Here is a 14,118-nt window from a genome sequence, read left to right on the forward strand (position 1 = left end):
CGTCTAGATATTGCATATGTTGTTCGTGTTGTTAGTTAGTTTGTTGCTTTTCCTACTACTGTTCATTGGGCAACTGTTCTTCGTATTTTGCGATATCTTCGGGGTACAGTTTTTCAAAGTCTTTTACTTTCATCCACCTCTTTCTTGGAGTTGTGTGCATACTCTGATGCTGATCATGGTAGTGATCATATAGATCGCAAGTCTGTTACCGAGTTCTGTATCTTTTTAGGTGATTCTCTTATTTCTTGGAAAAGTAAGAAAAAATATATTGTTTCTCAATCTTCCACCGAAGCAGAATATCGTGCCATGACATCTACTACCAAAGAGATTGTTTGGTTACGTTGGTTACTTGCTGATATGAGAGTTTCCTTTTCTCATCCTACTCCTATGTGTTGTGACAACTAGAGTTCCATTCAGATTGCTCACAACTCGGTTTTTCATGAGCGAACTAAGCACATTGAGATCGATTGTCATCTTACTCGTCATCATCTCAAGCATAGCACCATTGTTTTGCCTTTTGTTCCTTCTTCCTTGCAGATTGCAGATTTCTTTATCAAAGTGCATTCCATCTCTCGTTTTCGTTTTCTGGTTGGCAAACTCTCGATGCTTGTAGCTGCCGCATCGTGAGTTTGAGGGGAGATGTTAAATAATATTTATGTAGTCTTATTTATTAAGGATAAAATAGTACTTTCAATTTAACCTATATATACTTTATTTGTATTTAGATTAAGACTAAGTACTCATAATATACAAATTATTTAGAATTCTAGCCTCCTTTTTGTGTCTCATCTTAATTATTTTAACAGTAAGAAATAAGCAAGGTGGAGCTGTAAATACTAAAGAAGTTTTCGTGTGAAAGATACTAGTAGTAAATAAAAGAAGAAGATTGAAAGCATTACACGGCAATCTTTTCTCTGTAAAAATGATTTGTCTCTAGAAACTACAGCAGTTACGTGGAAATGGAAAATGTCGGAGACTATTTTTTTCAACCCATCAAAACGACCGGATCGACATACATAGAACTTGCCCAAGAGAATTTTCATTGAAAAAATCGAATGCAAGAGCTTGGGTGGGGAATATTATGATAATATTTTGTAATTTCACAGCCATTAATGTTTTAGTAACCTAGAACTATTAGTCATCATCGAAGGTTCTTTCGGGATGGCATGCCAGGGGCAAAACGCTTCTCATGCCTCAAATGTGATCATGGTGTTTCCGATGGTGGAAACACTTGGAACCAGTCAAGGTTCTACTTGTACAACTTTCTGCATGAAAAATGCTTACTTTATTGATTCATGTTTGAATGCCCCGAACCGTGAGAGTTGAAGATTTTGGCTCGGATTGGCTAAGTATATGCCATTATGCTCGGATTCTTTTCGGCTGGCCATTGAGTTGAGGTTCGAAAACAAAGTGCCTTTAGCAAAATATCGTGCCTTCCTCTTGTCGACCCTTTCTTCCTGGTAAGCGCTACATGCAAATTACAAACAGCCTCGTCAAAGATTCCATGGGTAAAAAAAAGTCCACTTAGCCACGATATCGGTTATCTATTTATTGACTCCTCTTTTACTTCTCTCGAAGAGAGCAGGTTCAATGGAAGTTAGCGCCTGGCAGTGGAGCACAACCAAGCTCATTGCATTTGAGTATAATTTTCACACTGGGCTTAGGCTGTCAGATATTGGGCCCACGGCCTTCCACCTTGGCTGGGTCCAGTTCATTGCATTGCATTTAAGTATAATTTTACTAGCTGACGGAAGGCCCCCCCCCCCCCCCCCCCCCCACAACTTTTTATTTAATTCATATAACGAGGTTTTTTTGGTTAATTCAACTCAAGCTACTCTTCAATATATATATAATACAAAAGATTGTTTATAAAGTGGAATCCTAAAGATAATGTTCCCATAACAACAATGGCCCACAAAGCACTGAGCCCCAAACATTAGCATAAAGTGGAAGGTGACTCCCATTGCTTTTATAAAGGCAAGGTTGGCTAATAGTTATATGTGGTTGGTAATGTTTCTTAATTAGTTTTTTTTTTAAAACAATATTTTTAAAAATATTAAAAATTTTGTTTTCTAAGTATTTTTTTTTATAATTTTAATGTATTAAAATAAATAAAAATAAAAATATTTTTCTGACATGTTTTTAATTGAAAAACATTGCATTACCGAATACCCTGACTAGAACTGACCGTTTAGCTGAGTAAAACACTTTTGTGTTTGGGCCTCGTCTTGCTTCCTTACCAAACACATGCCAAACACATGAGTTTTGTTTTTGTTTGAAAAATATTTTTGAAAGAAAATATTTTTTTTATTTTTATATTATTTTAATATGCTGATTTTAAAATAAATTAAAAAAATATTTTTAATATATTTTCTAATAAAAAAAATACTTTAAAATACAAGTTATAACACTACTAAACCAGCATGCTCTGTAAAGCCTAAATGCCCTCTACTGGGGCCCTTACCCTAACCCCTTTGTTGATGGGTTAGTGGAGCCCTCACCCCCCACGTTGAACTCATTTGTGCCAATCACTGATCATGGCATCTTGTACAACTTGGCCCCTACCAGCCACCACCGCCAGTGGTTTTCATGATTCCCCTGATAAAACACATACTATTATCACAGCAACTTAATCCTCCCCTACATCACCACATGGTCTGCCACCATACAGGATCATGATGCACCTCCTTTCCCCTAATGATCACAACCCTCCATTCAATGTCCAACGCCATTCTTTTGACGTGCATTGTATTTCCATGCCTCAATAACAATATAAATACCACCTAGGATCCAAAATAACGTGCTTTCTAGCTAACTAACTAACAAAACTATTGCAATAGGCAGTTGGCTTTGGTTATTACTTAGGTTTTGGCTATGGAGAAGAGCAAGTCATTCCCTCAATACTCTTCATCTTTCTCTGGGGAGTTTGGATTTGAAGACCGATCGAATTCGTATAACTTTAATGGACCATGCCAAAAGGGAAATGGTTTTGCAACATCAAGTGATCCAGAGCTAAAAAGAAAGAAGAGGATTGCGTCTTATAATGTTTTTACCATGGAAGGCAAGCTCAAATCTAATGTAAGGAACAGTTTCAAGTGGATCAAGAGCAAGTTCAGCGATGTTCGGTACGGTATGTGAATGTCAGCTACAGCATGCATGGAAGCAAATATGGCTTAATTTTAATTGTGTCATGAGGTTCTATTTTCTTTCTCCCTTTCTTTTCCTTTTGTCTCCCATATATAGGAAAGCGGAACAGAGAGTGTCATGAATTCGAGATCTTCTATGCATGCATGGAACATATGCCATGCACCATCGCCTAAGTTGGGGTGTCCTATGTTTAATGATGATCATGAAAAAGAGTTGAAGTTTTCATCTATCCCTTTTATGTATATGTAAATGTGCTGTTGGATTTGACTGCTAACGCCTCCAACTTGATGATAGTTTAATGTTTCGTTCATTAACTTGCTAGTCAAACGAATTTAAGTGCTTTCCTTCTACTTAGTTCTTCCTTATATCTGGAGAAGCAAATGGAAGACTATATGGCTGTGAGCAAACAAATGGTAAAAAGGCGTCCTTCCTCGAGAGAAGAGATGGGAAAAAACTCATCACTGGAACTGACTTCCCCCCAGTTCATGCAAAAAACTAGTTACGAGATAATATATCCAGTTTTTCTGAATAACAACAATCCCAGATTAAGTTTTTCCCCTTGGGGAGGACAATCAAACTCTCAGCACTTTATGAAGCATGCCGACATGAGAGCTTGAAGCATGCCCACCAGAATGCAAGGCCAGAATTAGAGGTGGCATTTATTTAAGAGGACCCAGCTTGTCTGCAAATCTTGCCACATGTAAGAAGCAACGCTTGCATCTGGTCCAGCCACCCTCAAAACTGCCATCTGGAATACAAAAGTCTCTGCTGCCAATTTATTTTTAAGCCCTACCTGCCTGAAACCATCCAGAGCCATTGATCTAAGAGAGTACCGCAGTGGAAGGCTCCCAGGTTATCATTATCACACACAAGGCATTAGGTTAGGTATCAGTATCTACCACTATAATAACATTATTTTTTTTGTTCTCCAATCGATGATGACAAGGAGAGGAGATGCGTAATCTCTTTTAAACTTGAGAGTCCTTCCTTTGGTCCTTTTTTCACGGGACAAAGAGATTATTACTCTTGCCTTTTTTTTCTACAAGAAAGGAGAGAAAAAGCCCCGCTCCACTTCAAAAGCTGATTACACAATCAGATTTGTATTGCGTCCTTTTGCGACTTGTTAAGATACGCGTGTCCCGAACTTCACAGGGGCCATGAACACTTCTTTTCTAAGCTATTCGACAAGTGTTTTACCACGGGTTGTAACTTTTTTTTTAAGAAAAAAATTAGGTGTGTATTTTATTTTAATATATTTTTATATAAAAAATTTAAAGTGTAATTTGAAAAATTTACACAAGTTTCAAGGTTACACATGCTAAAATTATAATTTATATTTGGATCAACTTTCAGGAAATCTAATGAGTTATATGCATAAAAATAAATGTAATTTGATTGTAAATAAATTTTAGAAATTGAATACTAGAAAGTAATTAATACAAGAAATTATAATTCTAGACCTGAAAACAATCAAGTAACGATCTTATTGAATAAATTTCTAAAATTAATTTTTAATAATATATGTGATATTATTAAAGGAACATATTAATATTTTGACATGTATAAGATTTTTAGGTTTTCCTATTAATAAAAAGTTATGTCACTTATTTTATTAGAGTAAAGTACAATATAAAAATATATAAAACATGAAAGAAAAGATGTGGTTTATATGAATTATCATTAGAGACCAGATATTTGAACAACTTGTAATTTATAATAACTCAGTCTTAAAGAAAATATTAAAAGCCAAAAAGAATATATGATGTAATCTTTGTATAAATCCTAAACAACTCTAATTTTGTTTAACAAGATCCTTGATTTTTAAAAAAAATTTAAATATATCATTTTTGTTGAGAAATCCAACAAAATATACACATGGACTTCATTTAATCTGTACATTTCATTGTTCACCGTATTTTACTTGGTGCTGCATGTTCTCGAGGCAGTTAAAAGGGGGCAAGTCCTTGATGTTTTTGCCTTGTAATTTTGAAGACATCTTCTTCTTAGAAGTTGCAACTGGGGAATGCAACAAATTAGATGGTGTCTCAACCAGGCGAGTCGTTTTAGTTCTAGAAGAGTTACTATTGGTACTGTTGCTACCTGGCTCTTGGCTTTGGATGACTAACTCAGTTGTCTCCTTTGGCACTGGAGTTCAATATTAGCATAACAATACAACTTTTAGTAAGCATGTAAGATGCAACTACAATAATATGCACCAAAAGGATCTTTTAACTATTAAAGCTACTTCCAGTGATCAGATGCACTTACTTTCTCGGCTCATCAGCTTATGTAGGTTCATCTTCAACTTTTAGAATCGCTGGTAGACGTTATAAGTCGCATGCTAAAGGGCTTCTATGAAAGAACTGTAATAAGAAAATCAATTCAGGAATAAGCTATTCATTTAATTAATTCCTTGCTTGTATTGTTGACTCTGCTACACTCACTAATTGTACACCAAAATCATCAATCAAGGAGTTGAAAATTTTAGCAAATAAGTGAGTGTGTGAGCCAATTTACCTACACTATTCACCTCAATGCTACTTAGAACTCATAGAATAAGAAATTTTACACTCCAAACAAAGCTACTGGCTCCTTGTGGCTAGAAATGTCCAAGTTAATGAAAAGCCTGTGTACTTGTGACAAAAACTCTAATTCATATTGAGAACTCTAATCATGTCCTTCCTTCATTTTGGAGGGCTGAAGATGCATAACCACGAGATATAGGATCCAGAGCAAGAAAAGTGGTGGTTAACAGACCTAGAGCTATTTCAGGAAATGTCCTGAAAGCTTCAAAAGGACCAGGTTTGTATGTTTGTGGAGGTTGAAATGTTGATAACTTTAGCTTTTTCCAATAGTCCTCTGATGGAGTTCAACATAGTTTAAAAGTCTTATGCAGGTGCTCCACCTGAGTGTTTCAGAGTTAATCATGTGAGATAACTAATGAGACTTGACATTGTAATGAAGAACCAAGAGTATTTTCCCAAGGTTATGTTGCTCGTAAATACCCAGATTACGATTATTGGTTTCACTGTGTACTTCTATATGTAAACTGAAAAGAGAGAATATAATTTGTTGGAATGTAATGTATTATTGATCATATCACGTATTTATACAAGTGCATTTACAGTCATTCCAATAGATTATGAATCAATTACTGCCCTACAGTTTATCATCCTATATAATTAGTTTACAATAGGGAAGCTAATGTGTACAGGTTATCCGTTCCTAATATGGATTCTTAACACTGTACTTCCTAGCATGAATGGTTTACCTGCAAATATCTCTGCCAAGAGACATCCAGCACTCCAGAGATCGATACCAGTTATATAGAATGAAGCACCCAACAACAGCTGAGGAGCTTCATACCAAAGTATCACAACTCGGCTTGTGAGAGGTTGCTTCTGTTTAGGAGAACAATAATTTAAAAGCCTAAAATCAGCAATGTTTAGAATCCCATTTTTATTAATTAATAAGCTTGATCCCTTGATGTCTCTATGTAACATTTCCCCTTTCACGGTAGTGTTGCAGACCTGAAAGCAGTTGATGCATTAACACTTGACATGCATTAACAGAGAAGTTGAGCTACTAAGAAACTAATACGTGATCCGTAAAGATCAAATGGGTAAATCCATAAATCTCTCTTCATCTATGTCACTCAATTTCCTCTCTTCACCACTAACAGCACGACCACCATTATATTTTCTTGTTGGTTGTTCAGGCTTATGTAGCCTGCCAGAGTATCTTTACCCAGTGGATCTTCCATGACAAACGATATCTGCTTTTCCCACATAGCCACTTTCCATTTTGAGCTTATATATATATATAAAGAAGGAAGGTATATATAAGTAGAATATGTACATAAATGGTTATAATAAAGACATATAATTAAAAAATAGCAGTAACTCTTGTGAATGTAAAATCGTGAAAAGAACTCTAAAAGATAAGAGGTTATTGACGATTAACATATGAATTAGTGAAAACCCCTAAAAAATGAAAAATTATCAGCTGTTGATATCACTCGATCATATATGACATATAATAATAAAAATCTTCACACAACTCAATAAAAACTTAAATTACTGCATTGTAGTTTTATCAAATTCTCAGGATCTTTCAAGCCTGAAACTTGTAGGTAATAGAAAAATAGGCGATAACTTTGTTGGGATAATCAAGTAAGCTTGCAATTTTAATTTCATAAACTAAAAACATAAAAAAAAATGTTTCATTATCCAGTAATTCTAATTCATGAATGTAATCAAAGTATGAGTCATTCTATGAATGTAAATATTATTTTTTCTAAGTTATTAAGTTTATTTTACATCAAATTATTTTAATTATTTAATTCTGTCTTCAGTTAAACTATTGTTTATGTGAAGTGGATTTCATTATATTGATATTCTTGTAACCATGTAATACAAATTTGAAATTACATGATTAACTAGGATTAAGTTCATAATTAAAACCAATTAATTTAGAACTACAGAGTTCAAACCTATTAACTTAAAATTTTAATTTTAAATTGCAAAGTTCTTTTAATTGAGTCAACACAAAACACAAAACAATTTACATCAAGCACATATTTTCTAAGAATATATTTTCTTTTATTTTATCTTTTCAAATATATTAGACATCTAGATTTATTCAAGTTCCTTTTTATAATTAAATTTATATTTTGATAGTTTGTTTCTATAAATTCTCACAATTATTATTTGTAATTTTCTTTCTTAATGCCCCGTAACAAATTAGTATATACAAGTATCTTGCATGTCATTAATTAGCTAGTTTTAAATCGAGTTCAAGCCAGAAAGGGAAGGGGGTCAGCTTGATATTTTCAGTATTCTAGGAATACCCGTCATTTTATATTCCATCTATTTAAATTAAACCATATATTTTAAAGGCAATTATATTAAAATTGATATGAGTTAAATGATTTAAACAAATAAAAATAATAATGAAAATCACATCAATTTTAATATATAATTATGAATCAATACATATTACTAAATTTAAATAGATAAAGTATAAGATAGTGAATAATACAGAGTACGGTTAGTTCCATGCCAATGAATACCATAGGAATAATAATAAAAAAGAAAAAAAAACGACTTCAATAGAATTGGACCAGTTGGATTTTTCCATGTCATCTAATGGGTTGATTAAATGGAGATTTGATATTATAATAGTAGTTATTTTCTAAAATATTTTAATTAAAAATATATTTAAATAATATTTTTTTTAGTTCTAAAACTTTATTTTTAATATCAATACTTTAAAATAATTTAAAAATATATATAAAAAATTAATTTTAAATAAAAAATCAAAATTTTAAGAAATGCACGGTCACCCGTGTTCGCAGAAACTTCCTCCTAAATAGAGGCCCTGTCTGATATGGCCGAGATCTGTGTTGGGCTGCCACTAAAAAAGTAGCGACGGCTATCAGCACTTAGCACCTGACCGTCACTCCCTTTAATCCCGTCCTTTCTTTCCTGGTAGAAGCTCCAATCCAATGATTTCTCTAGGGTTTTGACAGCCCAAAAAAATAATTCTCCCTGGGGATTTCGCGTCAAGAAGGATCTCGCCCATCATTCTCTGCGTCGTCGAGGTATGCTTTTCTTTCTTTCCTTTATGATTTATGTGTGTAGGTAGTAATAGATTGTCAGCAGGGATTTGGATAAAAAAATTGGGTTCGTGCAAAATATTTTGTTAGGATGAAGCTGTTTCTCTTTTCTTATTTTTTAGGTCTCTAGGTTTTGATTGTATTTTCATTCTTTGAAACCTCTCTTCCCTTTTTTTTATAACACTTTGTTCTCCCAGCAAGAGATGAATTTCTTAGCTTCGGTATGGTTTGCTAAGTTTAGCTAAAGTAAAACATAACATTCTCATTTGACAGAAACGGACTGGGCAATGGCATATGTCATTAGTTTGAAGGGAGATAAAGAATGTTATTCTAATGAATGAACGTTTGCGGGTTGCTGTGAAGCCCGTTTAACGCTTCATCAATTGAATCTTCAAAATTTGCATATGAAGAGCTGGGTATTTTTTAGCTAACCCTGATATTACACATTATTGACTGGAGATAATTTTGGTTTGGGAGCCATTCTAGCTGTATTTTGTGTGCTTTATGCTAAAAATTTAGGAGATCCTACTTCTTTGTTTCCATGAGTGGGTTTATAGTAGAATTCTTTTTATTGTTGCTTGATACAGATGAACATGAGTCCGAGATCAGTTTGGTTAGAGTCACTTTTGATAAACAGAACATGAGAAATGGTCGTTTCTTAATATCATCTTGATGAGAGAAGTTTTAAAGATCTATTTTATAAGCAGGTTTAAACACTTTGGGATGTCATGATGTATTGCATTGATAACAAACTGGCAAATTTTCATCTCTCGTTGCAGTAAACTCCATGAATTGAAATGTGTCAGTATCGACCATGGGAAGATGATTCAGCACAAATTGAAGATTATGAACAACGTACTAGAAATAACACAGCGCATGTAGATACAAGGTTGGAGGCTCGGGTAGCTTTATTGGAGGCACGGATGGCAAATGTTGAGGCTCGAGTGGAAAGACTTGAGGCGAAGATGTTCTTTTTGCAAAAGGGAATGCGTGTAGTGTGTGCTTTGTTTTTGGTCACTCTTGCATATGCTGTATGTAAATGAATGCTGGAGATGACTCATTAGTCTCAGGCTTGTATCTGCGCTGCTCTTAATGAGATACACTGGAAAATGTGTTCCATAAAATGAAGAATATTTGTGCCCACATAAAGGCGGAAAGATGACTATATATACAAATACCTAATGTCCACTAGAGTAGAAGATAGCCCGCAGGGACGACTAAGTTATGGGACCTGGTATTTGTTAATGTATCTGCTTATTACGGTTTGTCTGAATGGCAATTACCAATTATGATGCTAGATTGTTATCTTCCTTTAGGTTATGAGGATGTGATTATATTCTGCAAATTCACATCTTCACAAGCTGACATGCTACTATGCTAGTTATGCTAGCTATTTGTTCTGAGCAAGGTGCTGGAATGATCAGTTACCATCTACTGCAGGAGAACCGCAGATGGCATGCATGAAGAAATTTCTTGTTCCAAATTGCTACAAAAATTTGAAGGCTTTGGTGATCTCCTGGTGGCCAGTTTAGGTGCAAGAATGTTTTCCAATGGTTCTTAAGTTCCTTCTCTGATAAGCTACAGGTTGACAACTCACTGGAATATGGTTCTTGCTGCTAACAGAACAAGCAAGTCGATCTCCTTTATACTTTTGAGGGTTGCTCGTAGAGCGTTAGAGATCCAGCCTCAGTGTAACTCTTAACGTTCAACCTTTTCCATGCAAATGGTGTCACAGACTTGAACACGAAAAGATAAAAAGAACCAAAGAAAAAAGAAAGGGGCTTCCGTCTGGAATCTGGATAATGATCAGATCTAGTTTCCTTATTCCAGATGTTGAAGGCTTGTTCATGATTTAACAGATGATAAATTAAGTTTAATGGCAGAAATTAAGGTTATGTTCTATATGATTTTTATAAATTGCTTTAAGTATTTTTTTTTAAAAAAACTTTTAACTTAAAGAAAAACTATTAAGTATACTTAGTTAGAAATAACTTTTAATTTAAATAAAAAAAATTGTTATAAAATTGAGTCAAATTTTTAATTTAATTAGAAGTTAAATTTTCTAATTTTAACTTATGGATTCTAACTTGTACTATATATATTTTTTTAAAAAAAGTTTTAATTTATTTTTATCAAACATGCTTCTAACTTAAAGTGGAAACTATAATTTAAAAGTCATATCAAACGAAGGAAAAAACTAAGCCCTGGATTACAATGATGAATAATTGAAACTGAAAATAATAGCAGAGGGATGAGAAACAGAATGTATGTTACCCAATTTCATCAATAATGGGATGAGCAGGCGGAATTTGATTATGAACATTATGCAAGGATAGCACTCCACTTGCGAACGATTGACGCTGAAACAACCTCTTCTTCATGATGTATAAAAATGGATGTTGTCCATTGAAGTCGAGATAATATAGATCACCGAAGGAGTTGCGAAACAATGTATATGCTACAGAAATTACAGAAATCAAAACGTATAGGTGTCTTTGAGGACGAAGAAGGCAATTGCAGAGATCAAAAGGTATCCATGGCTCTGAGATCAAGGGTGAAGTTATTCCAGATCTATTATCCCGAAATTGGACAGAAGAATCTTTACTTGATCAACAAAGTCTGAGCCCGTTGCATACTCTGTTAGCATCCCAACAGCAAAACCAAACATTGCCCATCTGCTCAACCAGAAATGCAAGCGGCATCAGATCACGTAGAGCTTTAATTTTTCATGAAAAGATATGTGAACGCATTTTCTCATTCATTTGGGAAAGGAGGGATTTTTTTTTTATTTGTCAGCGCAGGATAAATTACAAACAGTCTGCAGAAACCTTATGAAGGATTATGCTGGAACTCAAAACGAATAGATTACAATTTAAAGGGAAGAGCTGGTTTTTGAAAGGGAAAAAGAAAAGAAACACTTGCAGAACAAAAATCAAGAAAAACTAGGGGTAAACATGAGAGTGAAGAAACATCTTTCTCGCTTCAAAAGAAGCTTTTGCAAGTCTGTGGTGCAATGGATGCGTACCACCCGCACTGCCTTGCCTTGAGCACTACTGATTGGTTAAGCATAGAAAATCACCAAGATAGTGAACATTACAGGGGTCACAACGTCGTGAGAAGCATTACCTTGAAGGAGACTATATTTAAGCACAATCTACAAAGGAAATATGTGCACCCTTTTCCTTTCAAAGGCTCCAGAACAATGGGTTTGAAATACTTTCAGTTATCTATTCAAGGAGGCATTCTTGCTAATATGATCATTCCAAGGTTCTCCTGCATAGGCTCTTATTATTTGTTCTAACTATGAAGACGACTGAAACTAATTTGGCAAGAAACTAACTACTTTTAAGCCAGTTTTAGTGGGAAGAAGCCATATCATCACTTCTCTTTTCTCTACGAACAAAGTATCATTTTGATTGGCCTAGTCGTTCAATTTCACTATTCAGGACCATGTAACCATCAACTTGGGGAAACACCCACGAATCTATCCAGTTAGATGAAGTATCCACGTAAACCCAGATAACCTAAACTTTCAAAAAATCCATATTGCACAGGGAAAACTACAGAAAAACAAAAACAAAACTTATTACCTCCCATTAGCAATCTCATTCTTGCCAAAGAACCCAAAGAAAGGACCTTGATCTGCTTCCTCAAGCTTCTTCTGCTTAAAATATTCTTGAAGCTCCTTAGCCTTTTGTCTCTGAAACTCCAAAGTCATCACATTTTTGTCCTCCACAGCCACCTTAGCAGCTGGCTTGGGTGGTGGAGCCACTGGAGAAGACGGTGAAGAAGGAGGAACGGGCTTCAAGGGAGGCGATGGTGATGCAGGCGGGGAAGGTTCTCTAAGAGGAGGGGCCACGGGTCTCCTTACAGGCCCTTCAGCTTGAGAGCTCCTTATGGTCACAATATAAGGCTTAGTTGTTGTAGAAAACCTATAGTAAGAAGATGTCGAGGAGGTTGATGAAGAGGAAGATAGAGAGGAGCAAGATGATGATGATGGGTTTGGGATTTTGATGTACGGAATTGAGGATGCCACTGACATTTTTTCCTGCTCTTCTTTCTTAATCCAAGTACTAAATCTCTCTCTCTCTCTCTCACTAAATTCTTTCTCAGTAGGATAATTGTTTCTTTTTCTGTGCAGACGTGGGTTTCTTCTTCTTCTTGTTTTTTTTTTTTTTTTGGTTTAGGAGGGATTTTGTGTAAGTGAGGTGTTTTCAGAATCAGAAGACAAGAGGTGTGTGGATAAGGTGCGGCCAAGTTCGAAGGAGCGGTGACTTTGGCGCTTAGCAGCCACTCAAGCATGTGGGATGTTACCAACATGCCCCTCTTCTCTTCGCTCACCAGAAATCACTGCGTGTAAAAAAGACTCAAGTTTTTCGTTTTGACGCGATTCAAGTATAGTGGCTATGTAAACTGTGTCACGGTTAAATATTTTTAATTTTTATAAAAAATTATATATATATATATATAGATTTTTTTAATATATTTTTGTTGTTAAAAATATAATAAATTAAAAAATTTATATACATATATAATCAAATAAACTAAGAGTTATGGGTGCTAATAAATAAATAAAAAATTATTAATAATACCTAAAAACAAAACTTCAAAAACTAAGAGACAAATATACATCAAGATATTTAATCTTGAAAAATAAAATATTAAATTGATTGAATAAAAAAAAAAAGAATAACATGTAAGGTTATACATATTAAAAATATAATCTGAAAATAAATATTTTTTTTATTTTTAAAAATATAGTTTATCTATATAAAAGATAAAAACATAATAATAGATGAACTAGAAAAATCTCTCTAAAAATTAAACGCATAACAAAAAAATCAATATTATTTAAAAGAGATCATCTGAACAAAATAAAAAAGAGGAGGTTTTGTTCATTTTTTTATTTTTTTAGTTTTTAAACCAGTCACGTCACTTTATCTATTTTGAATTGCATTCTTTAAAGTTATATTTTCATGGTAATCATGCCAACATCAGATGATGCGTTGCCTATTTTGCCTAGATTTCTACCACTGTAGTGATCGGAAAAACAAGGCTCATGTTCTTTTGACCCAAAAACCTGTTTTGCAACCCGTTTTTGACCTAAAACACCTAAAAAACACCCTAGAAACCATGAAAACTCATTCATAGCCTTAAAAAACCTAAAACACTGCCCTAAAAACCGAACTCAACCCGAAATAAAAAATCAACTTAAGCTCAAATATGCTTTTTCATGAACTTTTAAGGTACAAAAACACCTAATATGAACTCCCCACATCAAATTAAACAATTTGATACAAAAATCTTTCATTTTAGTAGCCTAAATCGGTGCCAACGATAAATTTCTCTCTTTA

General features: G+C 34.2%; 2 protein-coding genes and 1 long non-coding RNA gene across 3 annotated transcripts; 2 read left to right on the plus strand and 1 right to left on the minus strand.

Annotated features, from left to right (window-relative positions):
* The first annotated feature begins 2,682 nt into the window (after positions 1-2,682).
* On the plus strand, positions 2,683-3,461 carry LOC7469242 (uncharacterized). The gene has a single exon (XM_002306681.4). The coding sequence runs from the start codon at positions 2,875-2,877 to the stop codon at positions 3,136-3,138; it is 264 nt and encodes an 87-aa protein (XP_002306717.1). The 5' UTR covers positions 2,683-2,874; the 3' UTR covers positions 3,139-3,461.
* A 5,025-nt stretch (positions 3,462-8,486) lies between these two features.
* Positions 8,487-10,061, plus strand: LOC7492480 (uncharacterized). Its single transcript, XR_002981782.2, has 2 exons — positions 8,487-8,749; positions 9,544-10,061. It is a non-coding gene; the product is annotated as an uncharacterized LOC7492480 (long non-coding RNA).
* A 1,057-nt stretch (positions 10,062-11,118) lies between these two features.
* LOC7469244 (light-harvesting complex-like protein OHP2, chloroplastic) lies at positions 11,119-12,994 on the minus strand. The gene is made up of 2 exons (XM_002307475.4): positions 12,355-12,994; positions 11,119-11,439 (listed from the first exon to the last, which is right to left on the minus strand). The coding sequence occupies exons 1-2, from the start codon at positions 12,804-12,806 to the stop codon at positions 11,325-11,327; spliced, it is 567 nt and encodes a 188-aa protein (XP_002307511.3). The 5' UTR covers positions 12,807-12,994; the 3' UTR covers positions 11,119-11,324.
* Between the last annotated feature and the right edge of the window lie 1,124 nt (positions 12,995-14,118).

Source organism: Populus trichocarpa, chromosome 5 (assembly GCF_000002775.5).
Source record: "Populus trichocarpa isolate Nisqually-1 chromosome 5, P.trichocarpa_v4.1, whole genome shotgun sequence".
Classification (NCBI taxonomy): domain Eukaryota; kingdom Viridiplantae; phylum Streptophyta; class Magnoliopsida; order Malpighiales; family Salicaceae; genus Populus; species Populus trichocarpa.

What these genes read in the sequence shown, in the direction of transcription:
- LOC7469244 (XM_002307475.4), bottom strand. Translation starts at nt 12,806, where the DNA reads ATGTCAGTGGCATCCTCAATTCCGTACATCAAAATCCCAAACCCATCA. An exon ending in AATGAGATTGCTAATGGGAG is followed by an intron (nt 11,440 to 12,354) that starts GTAATAAGTTTT and finishes CTGGTTGAGCAG; the next exon opens with ATGGGCAATGTTTGGTTTTG.
- LOC7469242 (XM_002306681.4), top strand. Translation starts at nt 2,875, where the DNA reads ATGGAGAAGAGCAAGTCATTCCCTCAATACTCTTCATCTTTCTCTGGG.